The sequence below is a fragment of the Anomaloglossus baeobatrachus genome, chromosome 3, assembly GCF_048569485.1.
Source record: "Anomaloglossus baeobatrachus isolate aAnoBae1 chromosome 3, aAnoBae1.hap1, whole genome shotgun sequence".
Classification (NCBI taxonomy): domain Eukaryota; kingdom Metazoa; phylum Chordata; class Amphibia; order Anura; family Aromobatidae; genus Anomaloglossus; species Anomaloglossus baeobatrachus.
Genome location: NC_134355.1, coordinates 648,705,877 through 648,726,547, shown reverse-complemented (window position 1 = coordinate 648,726,547; position 20,671 = coordinate 648,705,877). Strand labels below are relative to the sequence as shown.

The 20,671-nt window shown below is 48.8% G+C and overlaps 1 protein-coding gene across 4 annotated transcripts in view; it reads right to left on the bottom strand.

Annotated features, from left to right (window-relative positions):
• The window catches only part of ITSN2 (intersectin 2), a 295,187-nt gene that overhangs the window by 140,278 nt on the left and 134,238 nt on the right, over positions 1 to 20,671 (bottom strand). For 3 of the 4 annotated variants that reach the window (XM_075341160.1, XM_075341157.1, XM_075341159.1), the window contains 3 exons: positions 20,568 to 20,648; positions 8,740 to 8,876; positions 244 to 692 (listed from right to left, as the gene is read on the bottom strand). In XM_075341160.1, coding sequence (XP_075197275.1) covers positions 244 to 692; positions 8,740 to 8,876; positions 20,568 to 20,648 — 667 coding nt within the window. The remainder of the gene's footprint in view (positions 1 to 243; positions 693 to 8,739; positions 8,877 to 20,567; positions 20,649 to 20,671) is intronic. The other variant, XM_075341158.1, reaches the window with a different exon arrangement.

Below are 20,671 nucleotides of genomic sequence, written 5' to 3'. Positions count from 1 at the left end.
ATCAGATGTGGTGATTTTCTGAATTTGTTTTCTCATTTGGTCTTTCATAGTTGTGGTCACCTATCATGTCAATTACAGGCCTCTCTCATTTTTATAAGTGGGAGAACTTGCACAATTGGTGGCTGACTAAATACTTTTTCCCCCACTGTATCAGTGTGAATTCTAATTGCAGCAATTGAAGCTATTCAGCATAGTAAGTGCTAGCTCTATGACGGAGCACTTGGATGGTTTGGGTAAAGTTACCTTCTCTTCCTTTGTCGATGCTGCTGTGTCTTCCACTGATCGTCTTGAGCTTATCAGCAAACATCTCGTCTATACTGAGCTTGGAGAAGCGTTTTTCTGGTTCTTTGCTACTGTCTTTCCATCTCTTCTCCTCCTCTTTGCTTTTTTCCTCTGCTTCCTTTTTCAGCTGCGCCTGCATGCGTTTTTCCTCTTCTTGTTTCCGCCTCTGCTCCGTCTCTCTTTCTACCTCTGCCCGCTTCCTCTTCTCTTCCTCTTCTCGCTGTCTCTCTTCCGCCAGCTTTTCCTGCTGGACTTCCCTTTCCTTAATCCTAGCTGCTTCGTCCTCCGCTCGCTGCTTTTCTAGAAACATCTGTTCCTTCCTCCGCTCTTCCTCGAGGCGTCTCTGCTTCTCCTCCTCTTCTTTCTTCACTCTCTCCTTCCATAGGTTTTCCTTCTCTTGTTTGGCTTTTCTGTACAACAAAAGAAGAAACAACATCATTGATGTCACACAGCATTACAATGTAAAGCAGCACTGTCATGCATATGGGGGCCATCAGATTTTTTTCCCCCCAAGAGCAATCATTTGATCCTTAGGAGGCGGCCACTTCTTCCCTATTCCTTTGTAAATCCAAACATCCATACTACTGAGGGAGTAATATCTTATCTGTGCCACCTTGATTAAGTTCCCAGCAACCACTTTTTTAACTGAGATATTTCTATAGCCTGTAGGCTAAGTTCACACACTGCGTTTTTTTGACGCTGCGTTTTTGGCCGCTAAAAACGCACAAAAACACACCCGCGTCAAAAAAACGCAGCAAAAAACGCATGCGTTTTTACAGCGATTTGGTGCGTTTTTGGCTGCGTTTTTGATCTCTGCGGTTTTCCAATACATTGCATGGGGGGAAAACGCAGAAAAACACAGGAAATAATTGACATGTCCATTTTTTTTTTTTTGAAGCTCAAAAACGCAGCTTAAAAAAACAGTTGTGTGCGGACAGCAAAATTGAAAACTCATAGACTTTGCTGGGGAAGCAAAGTCATGCAGTTTTGAGGCCAAAAACGCACCCGAAAAACAAGCAAAAACGCCGCGAAAAACGCACTGTGCGCACATAGCCTAAAGGAGTTTTCTGACTTTACAATAGGTAGTCATCCAGATAAAAGAAAAGAAAAGAAAAAAAAAAGAAGGAGCTTTGCTAATCCTGAAAAACTTCCAAGCTCCAAGCTGCTGACTACATATCTGTCTCCACCGAATCGGAAGCAACATTCAGGTTCAGGATACTGGTGCTTGGGCCTTTATTGCTTCCAGACCAGAAAAAAACGTAAAAAAGTGGAACCGTATTTCCCTGAAAATAAGACAGGGTCTTATATTATTTGTGGTTCAGAAATATGGGCTAGGGCTAATTTTCAGGGAATTTCTTATGTTTTTCCATGAACAGCAAACCACATTTATTTTTGAGCAAAAAGAAAAAAATCAAACATTTATTCAAATATAGTCATATAGCATTCTGGAACAGCAACATAACTCTCCAATCCAAGTCTATTCATTTATTCCATCCATCCACCATTCCATCCATCCATCCAGCATTCCATCCATCCATCCATCCAGCATTCCATCCATCCATCCAGCATTCCATCCATCCATCCAGCATTCCATCCATCCATCCATCCAGCATTCCATCCATCCATCCAGCATTCCATCCATCCATCCAGCATTCCATCCATCCATCCAGCATTCCATCCATCCAGCATTCCATCCATCCAGCATTCCAATCATCCATCCATCCATCCACCATTCCATCCATCCGTTTTCTATCTATCCTTTCCAGCTTTAGAGTCCTGCAATTAAAAGACCCCTGTAGTTGTGAGATGCCATCCAGCATTCCATCCATCCAGAATTCCATCCATCCATCCATCCATCCAGCATTCCATCCATCCATCCATCCAGAATTCCATCCATCCATCCAGAATTCCATCCATCCATCCATCCAGAATTCCATCCATCCATCCAGAATTCCATCCATCCATCCATCCATCCATCCAGCATTCCATCCATCCATGCAGCATTCCATCCATCCAGCATTCCATCCATCCAGCATTCCATTCATCCAGCATTCCATCCATCCAGCATTCTATCCATCCATGCAGCATTCCATCCATCCAGCATTCCATCCATCCAGCATTCCATCCATCCAGCATTCCATCCATCCATCCAGCATTCCATCCATCCATCCAGCATTCCATCCATCCATCATTACATCCATCCAGCATTCCATCCATCCATCATTCCATCCATCCATCCAGCATTCCATCCATCCAGCATTCCATCCATCCATCCATCCAGCATTCCATCCATCCATCCAGCATTCCATCCATCCATCCAGCATTCCATCCATCCATCCAGCATTCCATCCATCCATCCAGCATTCCATCCATCCAGCATTCCATCCATCCATCCAGCATTCCATCCATCCAGCATTCCATCCATCCATCCAGCATTCCATCCATCCATCCAGCATTCCATCCATCCATCCAGCATTCCATCCATCCAGCATTCCATCCATCCAGCATTCCAATCATCCATCCATCCATCCACCATTCCATCCATCCGTTTTCTATCTATCCTTTCCAGCTTTAGAGTCCTGCAATTAAAAGACCCCTGTAGTTGTGAGATGCCATCCAGCATTCCATCCATCCATCCAGCATTCCATCCATCCATCATTACATCCATCCAGCATTCCATCCATCCATCATTCCATCCATCCATCCAGCATTCCATCCATCCAGCATTCCATCCATCCATCCATCCAGCATTCCATCCATCCAGCATTCCATCCATCCAGCATTCCATCCATCCATCCAGCATTCCATCCATCCATCCAGCATTCCATCCATCCATCCAGCATTCCATCCATCCATCCAGCATTCCATCCATCCAGCATTCCATCCATCCATCCAGCATTCCATCCATCCAGCATTCCATCCATCCATCCAGCATTCCATCCATCCATCCAGCATTCCATCCATCCATCCAGCATTCCATCCATCCATCCAGCATTCCATCCATCCAGCATTCCATCCATCCAGCATTCCAATCATCCATCCATCCATCCACCATTCCATCCATCCGTTTTCTATCTATCCTTTCCAGCTTTAGAGTCCTGCAATTAAAAGACCCCTGTAGTTGTGAGATGCCATCCAGCATTCCATCCATCCAGAATTCCATCCATCCATCCATCCATCCAGCATTCCATCCATCCATCCATCCAGAATTCCATCCATCCATCCAGAATTCCATCCATCCATCCAGAATTCCATCCATCCATCCATCCATCCATCCAGAATTCCATCCATCCATCCAGAATTCCATCCATCCATCCATCCATCCAGCATTCCATCCATCCATGCAGCATTCCATCCATCCAGCATTCCATCCATCCAGCATTCCATTCATCCAGCATTCCATCCATCCAGCATTCTATCCATCCATGCAGCATTCCATCCATCCAGCATTCCATCCATCCAGCATTCCATCCATCCAGCATTCCATCCATCCATCCAGCATTCCATCCATCCATCCAGCATTCCATCCATCCATCATTACATCCATCCAGCATTCCATCCATCCATCATTCCATCCATCCATCCAGCATTCCATCCATCCAGCATTCCATCCATCCATCCATCCAGCATTCCATCCATCCAGCATTCCATCCATCCATCCAGCATTCCATCCATCCATCCAGCATTCCATCCATCCATCCAGCATTCCATCCATCCATCCAGCATTCCATCCATCCATCCAGCATTCCATCCATCCAGCATTCCATCCATCCATCCAGCATTCCATCCATCCAGCATTCCATCCATCCATCCAGCATTCCATCCATCCATCCAGCATTCCATCCATCCATCCAGCATTCCATCCATCCATCCAGCATTCCATCCATCCATCCAGCATTCCATCCATCCATCCAGCATTCCATGCATCATTCCATCCATCCATCATTCCATCCATCCATCCAGCATTCCATCCATCCATCCAGCATTCCATCCATCCAGCATTCAATCCATCCATCCAGCATTCCATCCATCCAGCATTCCATCCATCCAGCATTCAATCCATCCATCCAGCATTCCATCCATCCATCCAGCATTCCATCCATCCAGCATTCCATCCATCCAGCATTCCATCCATCCAGCATTCCATCCATCCATCCAGCATTCCATCCATCCAGCATTCCATCCATCCAGCATTCAATCCATCCATCCAGCATTCCATCCATCCAGCATTCCATCCATCCAGCATTCAATCCATCCATCCAGCATTCAATCCATCCATCCAGCATTCCATCCATCCATCAAGCATTCCATCCATCCATCCATCCATCCAGCATTCCATCCATCCAGCATTCCATCCATCCATCCAGCATTCCATCCATCCATCCAGCATTCCATCCATCCATCCATCCATCCATCCAGCATTCCATCTATCCAGCATTCCATCCATCCATCCAGCATTCCATCCATCCATCCAGCATTCCATCCATCCATCCAGCATTCCATCCATCCATCCAGCATTCCATCCATCCATCCATCCAGCATTCCATCCATCCAGCATTGCATCCATCCATCCAGCATTCCATCCATCCACCCATCTAGCATTCCATCCATCTATCCATCCATCCAGCATTCCATCCATCCAGCATTCCATCCATCCATCCAGCATTCCATCCATCCATCCATCCAGCATTCCATCCATCCATCCATCCAGCATTCCATCCATCCATCCAGCATTCCATCCATCCACCCAGCATTGCATCCATCCAGCATTGCATCCATCCAGCATTGCATCCATCCAGCATTGCATCCATCCATCCAGCATTCCATCCATCCATCCAGCATTCCATCCATCCATCCAGCATTCCATCCATCCATCCAGCATTCCATCCAGCATTCCATCCATCCATCCAGCATTGCATCCATCCATCCATCCAGCATTCCATCCATCCAGCATTCCATCCATCCATCCATCCATCCAGCATTGCATCCATCCATCCAGCATTCCATCCATCCAGCATTCCATCCATCCATCCAGCATTCCATCCATCCATTCATCCTGAATTCCATCCATCCATCCAGCATTCCATCCATCCATCCAGCATTCCATCCATCCATCCAGCATTCCATCCATCCATCCAGCATTCCATCCATCCAGCATTCCAATCATCCATCCATCCATCCACCATTCCATCCATCCGTTTTCTATCTATCCTTTCCAGCTTTAGAGTCCTGCAATTAAAAGACCCCTGTAGTTGTGAGATGCCATCCAGCATTCCATCCATCCAGAATTCCATCCATCCATCCATCCAGCATTCCATCCATCCAGAATTCCATCCATCCATCCAGAATTCCATCCATCCATCCAGAATTCCATCCATCCATCCATCCAGAATTCCATCCATCCATCCATCCAGCATTTCATCCATCATTCCATCCAGCATTCCATCCAGCATTCCATCCATCCAGCATTCCATCCATCCAGCATTCCATCCATCCATCCAGCATTCCATCCATCCATCCAGCATTCCATCCATCCAGCATTCCATCCATCCAGCATTCCATTCATCCAGCATTCCATCCATCCAGCATTCCATCCATCCATGCAGCAGTCCATCCATCCAGCATTCCATCCATCCAGCATTCCATCCATCCAGCATTCCATCCATCCAGCATTCCATCCATCCATCCAGCATTCCATCCATCCATCATTCCATCCATCCATCCAGCATTCCATCCATCCATCATTCCATCCATCCATCCAGCATTCCATCCATCCAGCATTCAATCCATCCATCCATCCAGCATTCCATCCATCCATCCATCCAGCATTCCATCCATCCATCCAGCATTCCATCCATCCATCCAGCATTCCATGCATGATTCCAGCATTCCATGCATCATTCCAGCATTCCATGCATCATTCCAGCATTCCATGCATCATTCCAGCATTCCATGCATCATTCCATCCATCCATCCATCATTCCATCGATCCATCCAGCATTCCATCCATCCAGCATTCCATCCATCCATCCAGCATTCCATCCATCCAGCATTCCATCCATCCAGCATTCCATCCATCCATCCAGCATTCCATCCATCCATCCAGCATTCCATCCATCCATCCAGCATTCCATCCATCCATCCAGCATTCCATCCATCCATCCAGCATTTCATCCATCCATCCAGCATTCCATCCATCCATCCAGCATTCCATCCATCCATCCAGCATTCCATCCATCCATCCAGCATTCCATCCATCCATCCAGCATTCCATCCATCCATCCAGCATTCCATCCATCCATCCAGAATTCCATCCATCCATCCAGCATTCCATCCATCCATCCATCCAGAATTCCATCCATCCATCCAGCATTCCATCCATCCATCCAGCATTCCATCCATCCATCCAGCATTCCATCCATCCATCCAGCATTCCATCCATCCATCCAGCATTCCATCCATCCATCCAGCATTCCATCCATCCATCCAGCATTCCATCCATCCATCCAGCATTCCATCCATCCATCCAGCATTCCATCCATCCATCCAGCATTCCATCCATCCATCCAGCATTCCATCCGTCCAGCATTCCATCCATCCATCCAGCATTCCATCCATCCATCCAGAATTCCATCCATCCAGCATTTCATCCATCCATCCAGCATTTCATCCATCCATCCAGCATTCCATCCATCCATCCAGCATTCCATCCATCCATCCAGCATTCCATCCATCCATCCATCTAGCATTCCATCCATCTATCCATCCATCCAGCATTCCATCCATCCATCCAGCATTCCATCCATCCAGCATTCCATCCATCCATCCATCCAGCATTGCATCCATCCATCCAGCATTGCATCCATCCATCCAGCATTGCATCCATCCAGTATTGCATTCATCCATCCAGCATTCCATCCATCCAGCATTCCATCCATCCATCCAGCATTCCATCCATCCTTCCAGCATTCCATCCATCCAGCATTCCATCCATCCAGCATTCCATCCATCCATCCAGCATTCCATCCATCCATCCAGCATTCCATCCATCCATTCATCCTGAATTCCATCCATCCATCCTGAATTCCATCCATCCATCCAGCATTCCATCCATCCATCCAGCATTCCATCCATCCATCCAGCATTCCATCCATCCATCCAGCATTCCATCCATCCATCCATCTAGCATTCCATCCATCTATCCATCCATCCAGCATTCCATCCATCCATCCAGCATTCCATCCATCCATCCATCCAGCATTCCATCCATCCAGCATTCCATCCATCCATCCAGCATTCCATCCATCCACCCATCTAGCATTCCATCCATCTATCCATCCATCCAGCATTCCATCCATCCAGCATTCCATCCATCCATCCAGCATTCCATCCATCCATCCATCCAGCATTCCATCCATCCATCCAGCATTCCATCCATCCAGCATTGCATCCATCCAGCATTGCATCCATCCATCCAGCATTCCATCCATCCATCCATCCAGCATTCCATCCATCCATCCAGCATTCCATCCATCCATCCAGCATTCTATCCATCCATCCAGCATTGCATCCATCCATCCAGCATTCCATCCATCCATCCAGCATTCCATCCATCCATCCATCCAGCATTCCATCCATCCAGCATTCCATCCATCCATCCAGCATTCCATCCATCCATCCATCCAGCATTCCATCCATCCATCCAGCATTCCATCCATCCATCCAGCATTCCATCCATCCATCCAGCATTCCATCCATCCATCCAGCATTCCATCCATCCATCCAGCATTCCATCCATCCAGCATTCCATCCATCCATCCAGCATTCCAATCAGCCATCATTCCATCCATCCAGCATTCCAATCATCCATCCATCCAGCATTCCATCCATCCATCCACCATTCCATCCATCCATCCAGCATTCCATCCATCCATCCACCATTCCATCCATCCATTTTCTATCTATCCTTTCCAGCTTTAGAGTCCTGCAATTAAAAGACCCCTGTAGTTGTGAGATGCACAATCAGAAATAATAGAGATAATGGTTGACACTCCAGAAAATTTAATGCTGCGATCGTTTGGACAGCACAGTAACTCGGGGGTGTGCACTATTGCCTTGGAGCACTTGGGGGTCTTAAGTTCAGGTTGCACAGTATGATGCACGTCCTGAGCTACCCTACACATAGCATCACAGCATTATACCTGGCTGCTGCCCCAGGGTAGATCGGCTATGTACTCATCCTGCCTGCCCAATAGGAGGATGGACATCAGTTAAAGGGAAAGGCACAGCAGCCTGCCCAGAAAGCCTTATAAGCATATTTTTGTTTTTACTATGCACCAGCCAGAGTGGCCAAAGTGAATCTTTTGACCCTTGTCTGGTAATATAACCCAAATGAAGAATAAAAAAAACCAAACAAAAAAAACCACCAAGTGATATAAACTGAGGGATAGAAGATACCTTGCAGCCTCCTCCTCTTCCTTCTTTCTCTGGGCCATTTCTGCATTCTTTCGCTCCAGATCCCTCAGTTTGTCTTGCTTGATTTTCTGCAGTTGGTGGAGAGCCGCCTGCTGCTTGTTGTAACTTTCTCTTAGCTCCTAACAAAAAGCCAAAAAAAATGTCCATCAGATAATAAAAGAGAAGAAAGCATAGAATTCAGCAGCGATGGAGATCTGCGGTGTGCGGCATGCACGGAAAGGACTGAGTATGGATGGATGAAGAAGCCAACATGGTAAAAAAAACCCACTATGATTTTGCCATTGCACAAGACAAGCATGGACTTACCAAGTAGACAAAAAATGAGGACTCCATTTTCGGCTGAATCCAAAATCATTCGCCAACCCATATGTGATGCGCTAACCTGTATTTTAACCATCAGATGGCAATGTACGTATATATGGTTATCTAATAAGAATACAAGTGGGCCATGTAAATGGGTGACCAGTGCCAAGAACTGCAACTTCTGACGCAACATGAAAGGTCCCTGACACACACTGGTCTCAGTCAGGAGCGTAGCTACAGTGGGGGTTAGGGTAATATCTACACTCCAAAGCTGAAACCCCCTAGGCCATGAAAGACACCAATATTATAACTAGCATAAAATAAGTAGGGGGTACGGGAGCTGGTGGCACTGGGGTCCAGAAGCTTCACATTACTCTCTAGTCTCTGCTGTGAGCAGATTGGCGTACGCCAAGAAGGGCATGGCTCGTTACACCACAAAACAAACACCTGAAAACTGGAGACAATGGCCTAGACCAATGGTTCCCAAACTCCAGTCCTCACGACCTCCAACAGGTCATGTTTTCAGGATTTCCTTAATATAGCACAGGTGATGCCTTGATAATGATTCCATCACCTGTTCAATAGTAAGGAAATCCTGAAAACATGACTTGGTGGCCATGAGGACTGGAGTTTGGGAAACACTGACCTAGATAATCTGTAGACACCATTATAAATTAAGTAAAGTAGAAAAAATCTAGCCCAGAAGTTAAATGTGAGTCCAACCCTGGCTGCTCAATATCACATGGCCATTAAAGAGGTTGTCCCCCACTTTTACACTGATGGCCTATCCTTAAAATAGGTCATCAATGTCAGATCGGTTGGGGTCTGAAGCCCCGCACCCCTGCCAATCAGCTGCTCTCTGTGCCGCCGGCAGCAGCAGGAAATGCTCAGTTCCGGAGCTGCTCCATCTTCTGCACATCTGCCTGCTATACAGATCAATAGGAGGCGGAAGACGTCAGAAGACAGGGCAGCTCTGGAACTGAGCATTTCCGAGCTGTCGGCACCGAGAACAGATGAATGGTGGTGGTGCGGGATGTCTGAACCCGGCAATCAGACACTGATAACCAATCCAAAGATAGGCCAGCAATGTAAAGGTAGTGGACAACCGCTTTAGCAATCTAAGGGTACCGTCACACTTTAGCGATGCAGCAGCGATCCCACCAGCGATCTGACCTGGTCAGGATCGCTGCTGCATCGCTACATGGTCGCTGGTGAGCTGTCAAACAGGCAGATCTCATCAGCGACCAGCCCCCAGCCAGCAGCGATGTGGAAGCGACGCTGCGCTTGCACGGAGCCGGCGTCTGGAAGCTGTGGACACTGGTAAATAAGGTAAACATCGGGTATGGTTACCCGATGTTTACCTTAGTTACCAGTGCACACCGCTTAGCGCTGGCTCCCTGCACTCGTAGCCACAGCACACATCGGGTTAATAAGCAAACCTTTGCTTATTTACCCGATGTGTCCTGCCAGCTCGTGTGCAGGGAGCAGGGAGCCGGCACTGGCAGCGTGAGAGCTGCAGATGCTGGTAAAGAAGGTAAATATCGGGTAACCACCTTGGTTACCCGATGTTTACCTTGGTTACAGCTTACCGCAGGCTGTCAGACGCCGGCTCCTGCTCCCTTCACATTCAGGATTGTTGCGCTCTCGCTGTCACACACAGCGATGTGTGCTTATCAGCGGGAGAGCTACAATAAAAAAAACGAACCAGGGCTGTGTGTAACGAGCAGCGATCTCACAGCAGGGGCCAGATCGCTGCTCAGTGTCACACACAGCGAGATCGCTAATGGAGGTCACTGCTGCGTCACAAAAAACGTGACTCAGCAGCGATCTCAGCAGCGATCTCGCTGTGTGTGAAGCACCCCTAAAGCTGGGTCCTGGTCATAGGTAGACAATGTACACAAGTCTAGGCCAATAAAGTGTCATCCATTAGAGGAAGCCCCCCTATAAGTCAATGTCTGACCCTTCATCAAACTGCACACCATCACTAAGAATGTTAGCCAAACGCAAGTCTCCTACCAAAAAAGTAACAGTTTTGGATTTGTTTCTCCTCATTAGTGTAGAACGGGGTTTTGGGTTTTTTTTTTTGGATGAAAGAGCTTTGATAAGGGTCTCGGTGGCACCATTCATCTTTGGCATAGAAGAATTCATGGGCAACACATTGTTCCACTGTGACGACCTATACTCTCTTGTCCATTAATTTTTTTAATTCACTGGCTTACGTGAACAAAATTAAAATATAACTTATATTATTCTCATTAAAATATGCTCAACTAATTCACAACATTCTCTGAAGCCCGAGTCTAATGATGGCAAAGCAACCAGATACAATTATTTTGCAGCTATACTGACCAATATGCAAGTATTATTCTCATACTACTGCAAATTTAATTCAATAGTATGATATCCACCACCTATATTAAAGTGCCTAGTGCCAATATTTAGTGCCTCTATTGGACTTAGCCCTGGCACTATATATTAAATGTCACCTATCCCTCACACTCCATAATTTTATGGTAGCAGTCCACTAATTGTAAAGTGACTTGTGCCTAATATCTAAAACAATAGGAGCTTATAAAGGGCTACCATGCCTCCTTGCATCTGTTATTACAATACTATTCACATTAATCCCCTATAATAAGACAGATAAAGATCTAATGCCCTATTATATATCATGCACCCATCATTAAAGTATCCAGTGCCCCTTTTTTATTTTGTTTCTCTATTTTAGCATGGTACTGTATGTAACAGCAATCTATATCCCACATTTACTCACAGCTAATGTACCAGAACCTTATATTTAAAGGGAACCTGTCACCAGTTTTATGGCCTATAAGCTGCGGCCACCACCAGTGGGCTCTTATATACAGAATTCTAACATGCTGTATATAAGAGCCGAGACCGCTGTGTAGAGCATACAAAACACTTTATAATACTCACCTAAACCGGTTGCTGCTGTGGATGTGGGTCAAATGGGCGTCTTCGTCCTCCGGTGCCGGCGCCTCCTCTTTCTGCTCTTCCTCCTTTTGAAGCCGCGGTGCATGATGTGTCCTACGTCATACACACTCGCCGGCATTCAGGTCCTGAGCAGGGCAGATCAAAATATTCTAGTGCGCATGCGCGGGACCGGCGAGTATGTATGACGTAGGACGCGTCATGCACACAGGCTTCAGAAGGAGGACAAAGATGGCCGAAAGAGGAGGCGCCGGCACCGGAGAACAAGACGCTCATTTGAGCCACATCCACCGAAGCGACCAGTTTAGGTGAGTATTATAAAGTGTTTTTTATATTCTACACAGTGGCCTGGGCTCTTATATACAGCAAGATAGAATGCTGTGTATAAGAGCCCACTGGTTGTGGTCACAGCTTATAGGGCAAAAAACTGGTGACAGGTTCCCTTTAAAGTGACTTGTGCCTAGTACTAATATCTGTGAACATAATGGGGCTTTTCCATTAGGGACATGGATTCTATCATCGCATAGGAGACTATTCATATAGATACATAGTTAGCAGGGCAGCTTTATAATGCTATGCCATGTTTTCCTGCAATGTACTCAAATATTAAGCACTACGGTTATGGCTTGGAGAGCTCTATTCTTATCTGCTCCACTTCATCGCGTTTCGTCTCACATGTTAGTGAGACACATCAGGAGGTTAAATGGAGCACCCCGCTATTACTGATTTGCAGGGGCACATGATAATCATGGAACAGGCTACTGACAAAGAAAGTACACTGAGGCATATATGTGCCATGATTATCATGTGCCCCTGCAAATCAGTAATAGCGGGGTGCTCCGTTTAACCTCCTGATGCAGTGATGTTCACTAGAAAAAAGAAAAAAAAAAAAAGAAGGGAATTTTGTTTACTTACCGTAAATTCCTTTTCTTCTAGCTCTAATTGGGAGACCCAGACAATTGGGTGTATAGGCTATGCCTCCGGAGGCCGCACAAAGTATTACACTCAAAAGTGTTAGGCCCCTCCCCTTCTGCCTATACACCCCCGTGCTCCCACGGGCTCCTCAGTTTTGGTGCAAAAGCAAGAAGGAGGAAAAAGAATTATAAACTGGTTTAAAGTAACTTCAATCCGAAGGAATATCGGAGAACTGAAACCATTCAACATGAACAACATGTGTACACAAAAAAACAGGGGCGGGTGCTGGGTCTCCCAATTAGAGCTAGAAGAAAAGGAATTTACGGTAAGTAAACAAAATTCCCTTCTTCTTTGTCGCTCTATTGGGAGACCCAGGCAATTGGGACGTCCAAAAGCAGTCCCTGGGTGGGTAAAATAATACCTCGTAAAAGAGCCGTAAAACGGCCTCTTCCTACAGGTGGGCAACCGCCGCCTGAAGGACTCGTCTACCTAGGCTGGCATCCGCCGAAGCATAGGTATGCACCTGATAGTGCTTCGTGAAAGTGTGCAGGCTCGACCAGGTAGCCGCCTGACACACCTGCTGAGCCGTAGCCTGGTGCCTCAAAGCCCAGGACGCGCCCACGGCTCTGGTAGAATGGGCCTTCAGCCCTGAGGGAACCGGAAGCCCAGCCGAACGGTAAGCTTCGATAATTGGCTCCTTGATCCACCGAGCCAGGGTTGATTTGGAAGCCTGTGATCCTTTACGCTGGCCAGCGACAAGGACAAAGAGTGCATCGGAGCGGCGCAGGGGCGCCGTACGAGAAATGTAGATTCTGAGTGCTCTCACCAGATCTAACAAGTGCAAATCCTTTTTACATTGGTGAACTGGATGAGGACAAAAAGAAGGTAAGGAGATATCCTGATTGAGATGAAAGGGGGATACCACCTTAGGGAGAAATTCCGGAACCGGACGCAGAACCACCTTGTCCTGGTGAAACACCAGGAAAGGGGCTTTGCATGACAGCGCTGCTAGCTTAGACACTCTCCGAAGTGAAGTGACTGCTACTAGAAAAACCACTTTCTGCGAAAGGCGTGAGAGAGAAATATCTCTCATTGTCTCGAATGGTGGTTTCTGAAGAACCGTCAGCACCCTGTTCAGATCCCAGGGTTCTAACGGCCGCTTGTAAGGAGGGACGATGTGACAAACCCCCTGCAGGAACGTGCGTACCTGTGGAAGTCTGGCTAGGCGCTTCTGGAAAAACACAGAGAGCGCCGAGACTTGTCCCTTAAGGGAGCTGAGCGACAAACCCTTTTCCAGTCCAGATTGAAGGAAGGACAGAAAAGTGGGCAAAGCAAAAGGCCAGGGAGAAATACCCTGAGCAGAGCACCACGACAGGAAAATTTTCCACGTCCTGTGGTAGATCTTGGCGGACGTTGGTTTCCTAGCTTGTCTCATAGTGGCAATGACGTCTTGAGATAACCCTGAAGACGCTAGGATCCAGGACTCAATGGCCACACAGTCAGGTTGAGGGCCGCAGAATTCAGATGGAAAAACGGCCCTTGAGATAGCAAGTCTGGTCGGTCTGGTAGTGCCCACGGTTGGCCGACCGTGAGATGCCACAGATCCGGGTACCACGACCTCCTCGGCCAGTCTGGAGCGACGAGGATGACGCGGCGGCAGTCGGCCCTGATCTTGCGTAACACTCTGGGCAACAGTGCCAGCGGAGGAAACACATAAGGGAGCTGAAACTGCGACCAATCCTGAACTAAGGCGTCTGCCGCCAGAGCTCTGGGATCTTGAGACCGGGCCATGAACGCTGGTACCTTGTTGTTGTGCCGGGACGCCATGAGATCGACGTCCGGCACCCCCCAGCGGCAACAGATCTCCTGAAACACGTCCGGGTGAAGGGACCATTCCCCTGCGTCCATGCCCTGGCGACTGAGATAATCTGCTTCCCAGTTTTCCACGCCTGGAATGTGAACTGCGGAGATGGTGGAGGCCGTGGCTTCCACCCACAGTAGAATCCGCCGGACTTCCTGGAAGGCTTGCCGACTGCGTGTGCCGCCTTGGTGGTTGATGTATGCCACCGCTGTGGAATTGTCTGACTGAATTCTGATCTGCTTGCCTTCCAGCCACTGCTGGAACGCTTTCAGGGCAAGATACACTGCCCGTATTTCCAGAACATTGATCTGAAGCGAGGACTCTTGCTGGGTCCACGTACCCTGAGCCCTGTGGTGGAGAAAAACCGCTCCCCACCCTGACAGACTCGCGTCCGTCGTGACCACCTCCCAGGATGGGGGTAGGAAGGATTTCCCTTTCGATAATGAAGTGGGAAGAAGCCACCACCGAAGGGAAGCTTTGGTCGCCTGCGAGAGGGAGACGTTCCTGTCGAGGGACGTCGGCTTCCTGTCCCATTTGCGAAGGATGTCCCATTGAAGAGGACGCAGGTGAAACTGCGCGAAAGGAACTGCCTCCATTGCTGCCACCATCTTCCCCAGGAAGTGCATGAGGCGTCTCAAGGTGTGTGACCGACCTTGAAGGAGAGATTGTACCCCTGTCTGTAGTGACCGCTGCTTGATCAGCGGAAGCTTCACTATCGCTGAGAGGGTATGAAACTCCATGCCAAGGTATGTCAGCGATTGGGCCGGTGTCAGATTTGACTTTGGAAAATTGATGATCCACCCAAAACTCTGGAGAGTCTCCAGGGTAGCGTCGAGGCTGTGTTGGCATGCCTCTAGAGAGGGTGCCTTGATCAACAGATCGTCCAAGTACGGGATCACCGAGTGACCCTGAGAGTGGAGGACCGCTACTACAGTAGCCATAACCTTGGTGAAAACCCGTGGGGCTGTTGCCAGGCCGAACGGCAGTGCCACGAACTGCAGGTGTTCGTTCCCTATGGCAAACGGCAAGAAGCGCTGGTGCTCTGGAGCAATCGGTACGTGGAGATAAGCATCCTTGATATCGATCGATGCAAGGAAATCTCCCTGGGACATTGAGGCGATGACGGAGCGGAGGGATTCCATCCGGAACCGCCTGGTCTTTACGTGTTTGTTGAGAAGTTTCAGGTCCAGGACAGGTCGAAAAGACCCGTCCTTCTTTGGGACCACAAACAAGTTGGAGTAAAAACCGTGGCCCTGTTGCTGAAGAGGAACAGGGACCACCACTCCTTCTGCCTTCAGAATGCCCAGCGCCTGCAGAAGAGCCTCGGCTCGCTCGGGAGGCGGGGATGCCCTGAAGAATCGAGTCGGGGGACGAGAGGTGAACTCTATCTTGTAACCGTGAGACAGAATGTCTCTCACCCAACGGTCTTTTACCCGTGGCAGCCAGGTGTCGCAAAAGCGGGAGAGCCTGCCACCGACCGAGGATGCGGAGTGAGGATGCCGAAAGTCATGAGGAAGCCGCTTTGGTAGCGGCACCTCCGGTGGTCTGTTTAGGACGTGACTTAGACCGCCATGCATCAGAGTTCCTTTGATCTTTCTGAGGCCTTTTGGACGAGGAGAATTGGGACCTGCCCGCGCCCCGAAAGGACCGAAACCTCGACTGCCCCTTCCTCTGTTGGGGTATGTTCGGATTGGGCTGGGGTAAGGATGTATCCTTTCCCTTGGATTGTTTGATGATTTCATCTAAACGCTCGCCAAACAATCGTTCGCCCGAAATTGGCAAACTGGTTAAGCGCTTTTTGGAAACAGAATCTGCCTTCCATTCCCGTAGCCACAAGGCCCTGCGGAGTACCACCGAATTGGCGGCTGCAACCGCCGTACGGCTCGCAGAGTCCAGGATAGCATTAATAGCGTAAGACGCAAATGCCGACGTCTGAGTGGTTATGGACGCCACCTGTGGCGCGGACGTGCGTGTGGCTGCGTCAATTTGCGCTTGACCTGCTGAGATAGCTTGTAGCGCCCATACGGCTGCGAATGCTGGGGCAAAAGAAGCGCCGATAGCTTCATAGATGGATTTCAACCAGAGCTCCATCTGCCTGTCAGTGGCATCTTTGAGTGAAGCCCCATCTTCCACTGCAAGTATGGATCTAGCTGCCAGTCTGGAGATTGGAGGATCCACCTTGGGACACTGAGTCCAGCCCTTGACCACGTCAGGGGGGAAAGGGTAACGTGTATCCTTAAGGCGCTTAGAAAAACGCTTATCTGGACAAGCATGGTGATTCTGGACTGCCTCTCTGAAATCAGAGTGGTCCAGAAACATACTCGGTGTACGCTTGGGAAACCTGAAACGGAATTTCTCCTGCAGGGAAGCCGATTCCTCCGCCGGAGGAGCTGAGGGAGAAATATCCAACATACGATTGATGGACGCAATAAGGTCGTTCACTATGGCGTCCCCGTCCGGAGTATCAAGATTGAGAGCGGCCTCAGGATCAGAATCCCGATCAGCTACTTCCGCGTCATCGACCAGCGATTCCCCTCGCTGAGACCCTGAACAATATGATGATGTCGAGGGAAAATCTAAGCGAGCTCGCTTAGTCGGTCTGGGGCTGGGGTCTGTGTCAGAACCCTCAGCTTGGGATCCATGAGATACCCCGGGAGGACATTGTTGGTCCAGCTGAGGTGGGCCCGGGAACAAAGAATCAACAGAGTCCCTGTGCTGAGATACCGGCCTGGACTGCAAGGCTTCTAGTATCTTAGCCATAGTCTCAGAGAGTTTTGCAAACTCCGTCCCTGTCACCTGAACAGTGTTAGCAGGTGGCTCCCCCTGGGCCCCCCCTAGCAGAGGCTCTGGCTGAGCAAGTGCCACAGGGGCCGAACAGTGCAGACAATGAGGGTCAGTGGAACCTGCCGGTAGCGGGGTCGTACATGCGGCGCAGGCAACATAATAAGCCTGTGTTTTGGCACCCCTGCCTTTCGTGGGCGCCATGCTATTATCTTCCCTGAGCAACACAATAGGGTATATAGCCAGAAATCAACTGTGCACTATACAGTGTAAAATAAACATATAATGTTACACTACTGCACAATGGGGCTAGCACCACAGGTGCTGCTTACCACCCGCTTAAAGCGGTTGTGAGGCCACCAGAGTCCCTGCCTGGGTCTCCCAGATTTTGTCCCCCTCTGCAGCGTCCGAGGAGCTGACAGGAATGCGTCCTGAGGAGAGGAGGGAGCCGTGGGCGTGACCCAGAAAGAGCGGGAACTGGTGCCTGCACTGTGCACAGTGAGGGGAGTGGAGTATGCAAAGCATGCTCCAGCCCTCAGTGCTGCTCGTTCTATGCAGCGTCCCGCCCTTCCCCTGCCTGTCAGGGCTATGGGCGGGAGGAAAGGAAACTAGGCCGCAAAAAGCCGGGGACTCTAGTAATAAACGCGGCCGCCGTAAAAGCGCGGCCGGCGTGGAAGTCCCCGGCGCACTACAAGTCCCAGCCGCGCCGCAGTATTTCCAAGGCAGCGGCGGTCAATGCGGCAGTCCCTATACATAAACACACTCAGCAACGCTGAGTGTGTAATGGCACATATTAACCCGGTCAGCTCCGCGGTCCCCGGTGCACTAGCACACCCAGCAAAGCTGGAGTGTTGCTGTGCGCGGTCCCCACGGGGACACAGAGTACCTCCAAGTAGCAGGGCCATGTCCCTGAACGATACCCGGCTCCTATCCAGCAGGCTCCACAGGAGTTGTGGATGAAGCACGGTCTCAGTGCCTGAAGACCGATAGGATCCCACTTCCACCAGAACCCTGAGGGGGATGGGGAAGGAAAACAGCATGTGGGCTCCAGCCTCCGTACCCGCAATGGATACCTCAACCTTAACAACACCGCCGACAAGAGTGGGGTGAGAAGGGAGCATGCTGGGGGCCCTATATGGGCCCACTTTTCTTCCATCCGACATGGTCAGCAGCTGCTGCTGACCAATCTGTGGAGCTGTGCGTGCGTGTCTGACCTCCTTCGCACAAAGCAAAAAACTGAGGAGCCCGTGGGAGCACGGGGGTGTATAGGCTGAAGGGGAGGAGCTTAACACTTTTGAGTGTAATACTTTGTGCGGCCTCCGGAGGCATAGCCTATACACCCAATTGTCTGGGTCTCCCAATAGAGCGACAAAGAAAAAAAGTGTGTGCAACTTAGGTATCCCCAAAAAAAAAAAAAAAGAAAGAAAAAAAAAAAAGAAAGCTCAGCACTGATGAGGGGCGAGAACCCTGGAACATCTGCTGATGGTCATCATCATTTCTTGGAGCCAAATTATGACAGATTGGATAGCAGCCTCTCGTAGGTCGCACTACAGTGTTCTTTCATTTGGAGAAGAGCTAATTCGCATACCCTTTTACCCCCAGAATAGACGCCAGGTGGTGCTCTACACAAACAGAAAAGGAACCCTATATACTCATCAAGTGACAGATTACAATTAGCGCTGGTGTGAAATCCATTAACAGAATCCAGTCCATTGGTCACATCAGTAATCTGTACATACTGGACAGGAGCCCAAAGAACCGATTCCTACCTAGTAGCATCTGTGGCTCTTCTCTTCATTAGCCGGATTGGTGTAATGTCCTCGTTGCAACGTAACGCACATGCAACGTAACGCACTTGCAACGTAACACACATGCAACTAGGCGCCCGGTTGACTAAGCAAAAGAAGAGCAGTGTTTGCTTGTATTGTGTCCTTTTCTCTTTTACTTCCCTCCAGTTGCCAAAGGCATCCATGTTTTAGAAAAAGGTCATGGAGTCCTAGATCCTTTCCTCTTAGGTCCGGCACATTTGTGCACTTCACTGATTGAAATAATCATCAGGATATCATCTTCCTCCGCAATACAGTATCCTGCAATCAAAACCTTGTCTAAGAAGCCACCAGACACCAAGGGATTGTCCAAAGTAGACAAAAACACCAAGGTTACTTATCGGTAGCCGGTTTTCTCCTTCACCCATGACAGCACCACGTGATTATATGGGTGCTGTCATGGGTGAAGGGGAAAACACCAAGGTTACTTACCGGTAGCCGGTTTTCCCCTTGACCCATGACAGCACCACGTGATTATATGGGTGCTGTCATGGGTGAAGGGGAAAACACCAAGGTTACTTACCGGTAGCCGGTTTTCCCCTTCACCCATGACAGCACCAGGTGATTATATGGGTGCTGTCATGGGTGAAGGGGAAAACACCAAGGTTACTTACCGGTAGCCGGTTTTCCCCTTCACCCATGACAGCACCAGGTGATTATATGGGTGCTGTCATGTGTGAAGGGGAAAACAACAAGGTTACTTACCGGTAGCCAGTTTTCCCTTTCACCCATGACAGCACCTCGTGATTATATGGGTGCTGTTATGGGTGAAGGGGAAAACACCAAGGTTACTTACCGGTAGCCGGTTTTTGCAGAACCCATGACAGCACCCATATAATCCTGTGGTGATGTCATGGGTGAAGGGGAAAACGTAAATACTGCTCCAACTACGTAAAGATGTGCCGCGACCGTTATATGGCTGTGATTCCACCATTATAAGCACATTTTACCTATTTTACAGAATGGATGTCTTCACAATGTGACGTAATGAAAGACTGAAGAAGGGTCTGAAGGAGCGACGAGTCTCCCAGACCTCCCCCTCTTCCACTCACCTGAAAATCCCCATCCAAAAAAAATGAGCACATTCATACCAGAAATGGAAAGCGAGAAATTGAAAAACAAGGAAAGAATAAGAGAGCGAGAGGGAAAGGAGACATTGAAATTGAAATAACCTTAAGCAAGAGGAAGAGATTGCTGAGACAGCTGAGGAGAGACAGAAGGCACTGCAGAACAGAGTCATCCATATTCTCACACTGTAAAATAAGGCAGAGAAGGC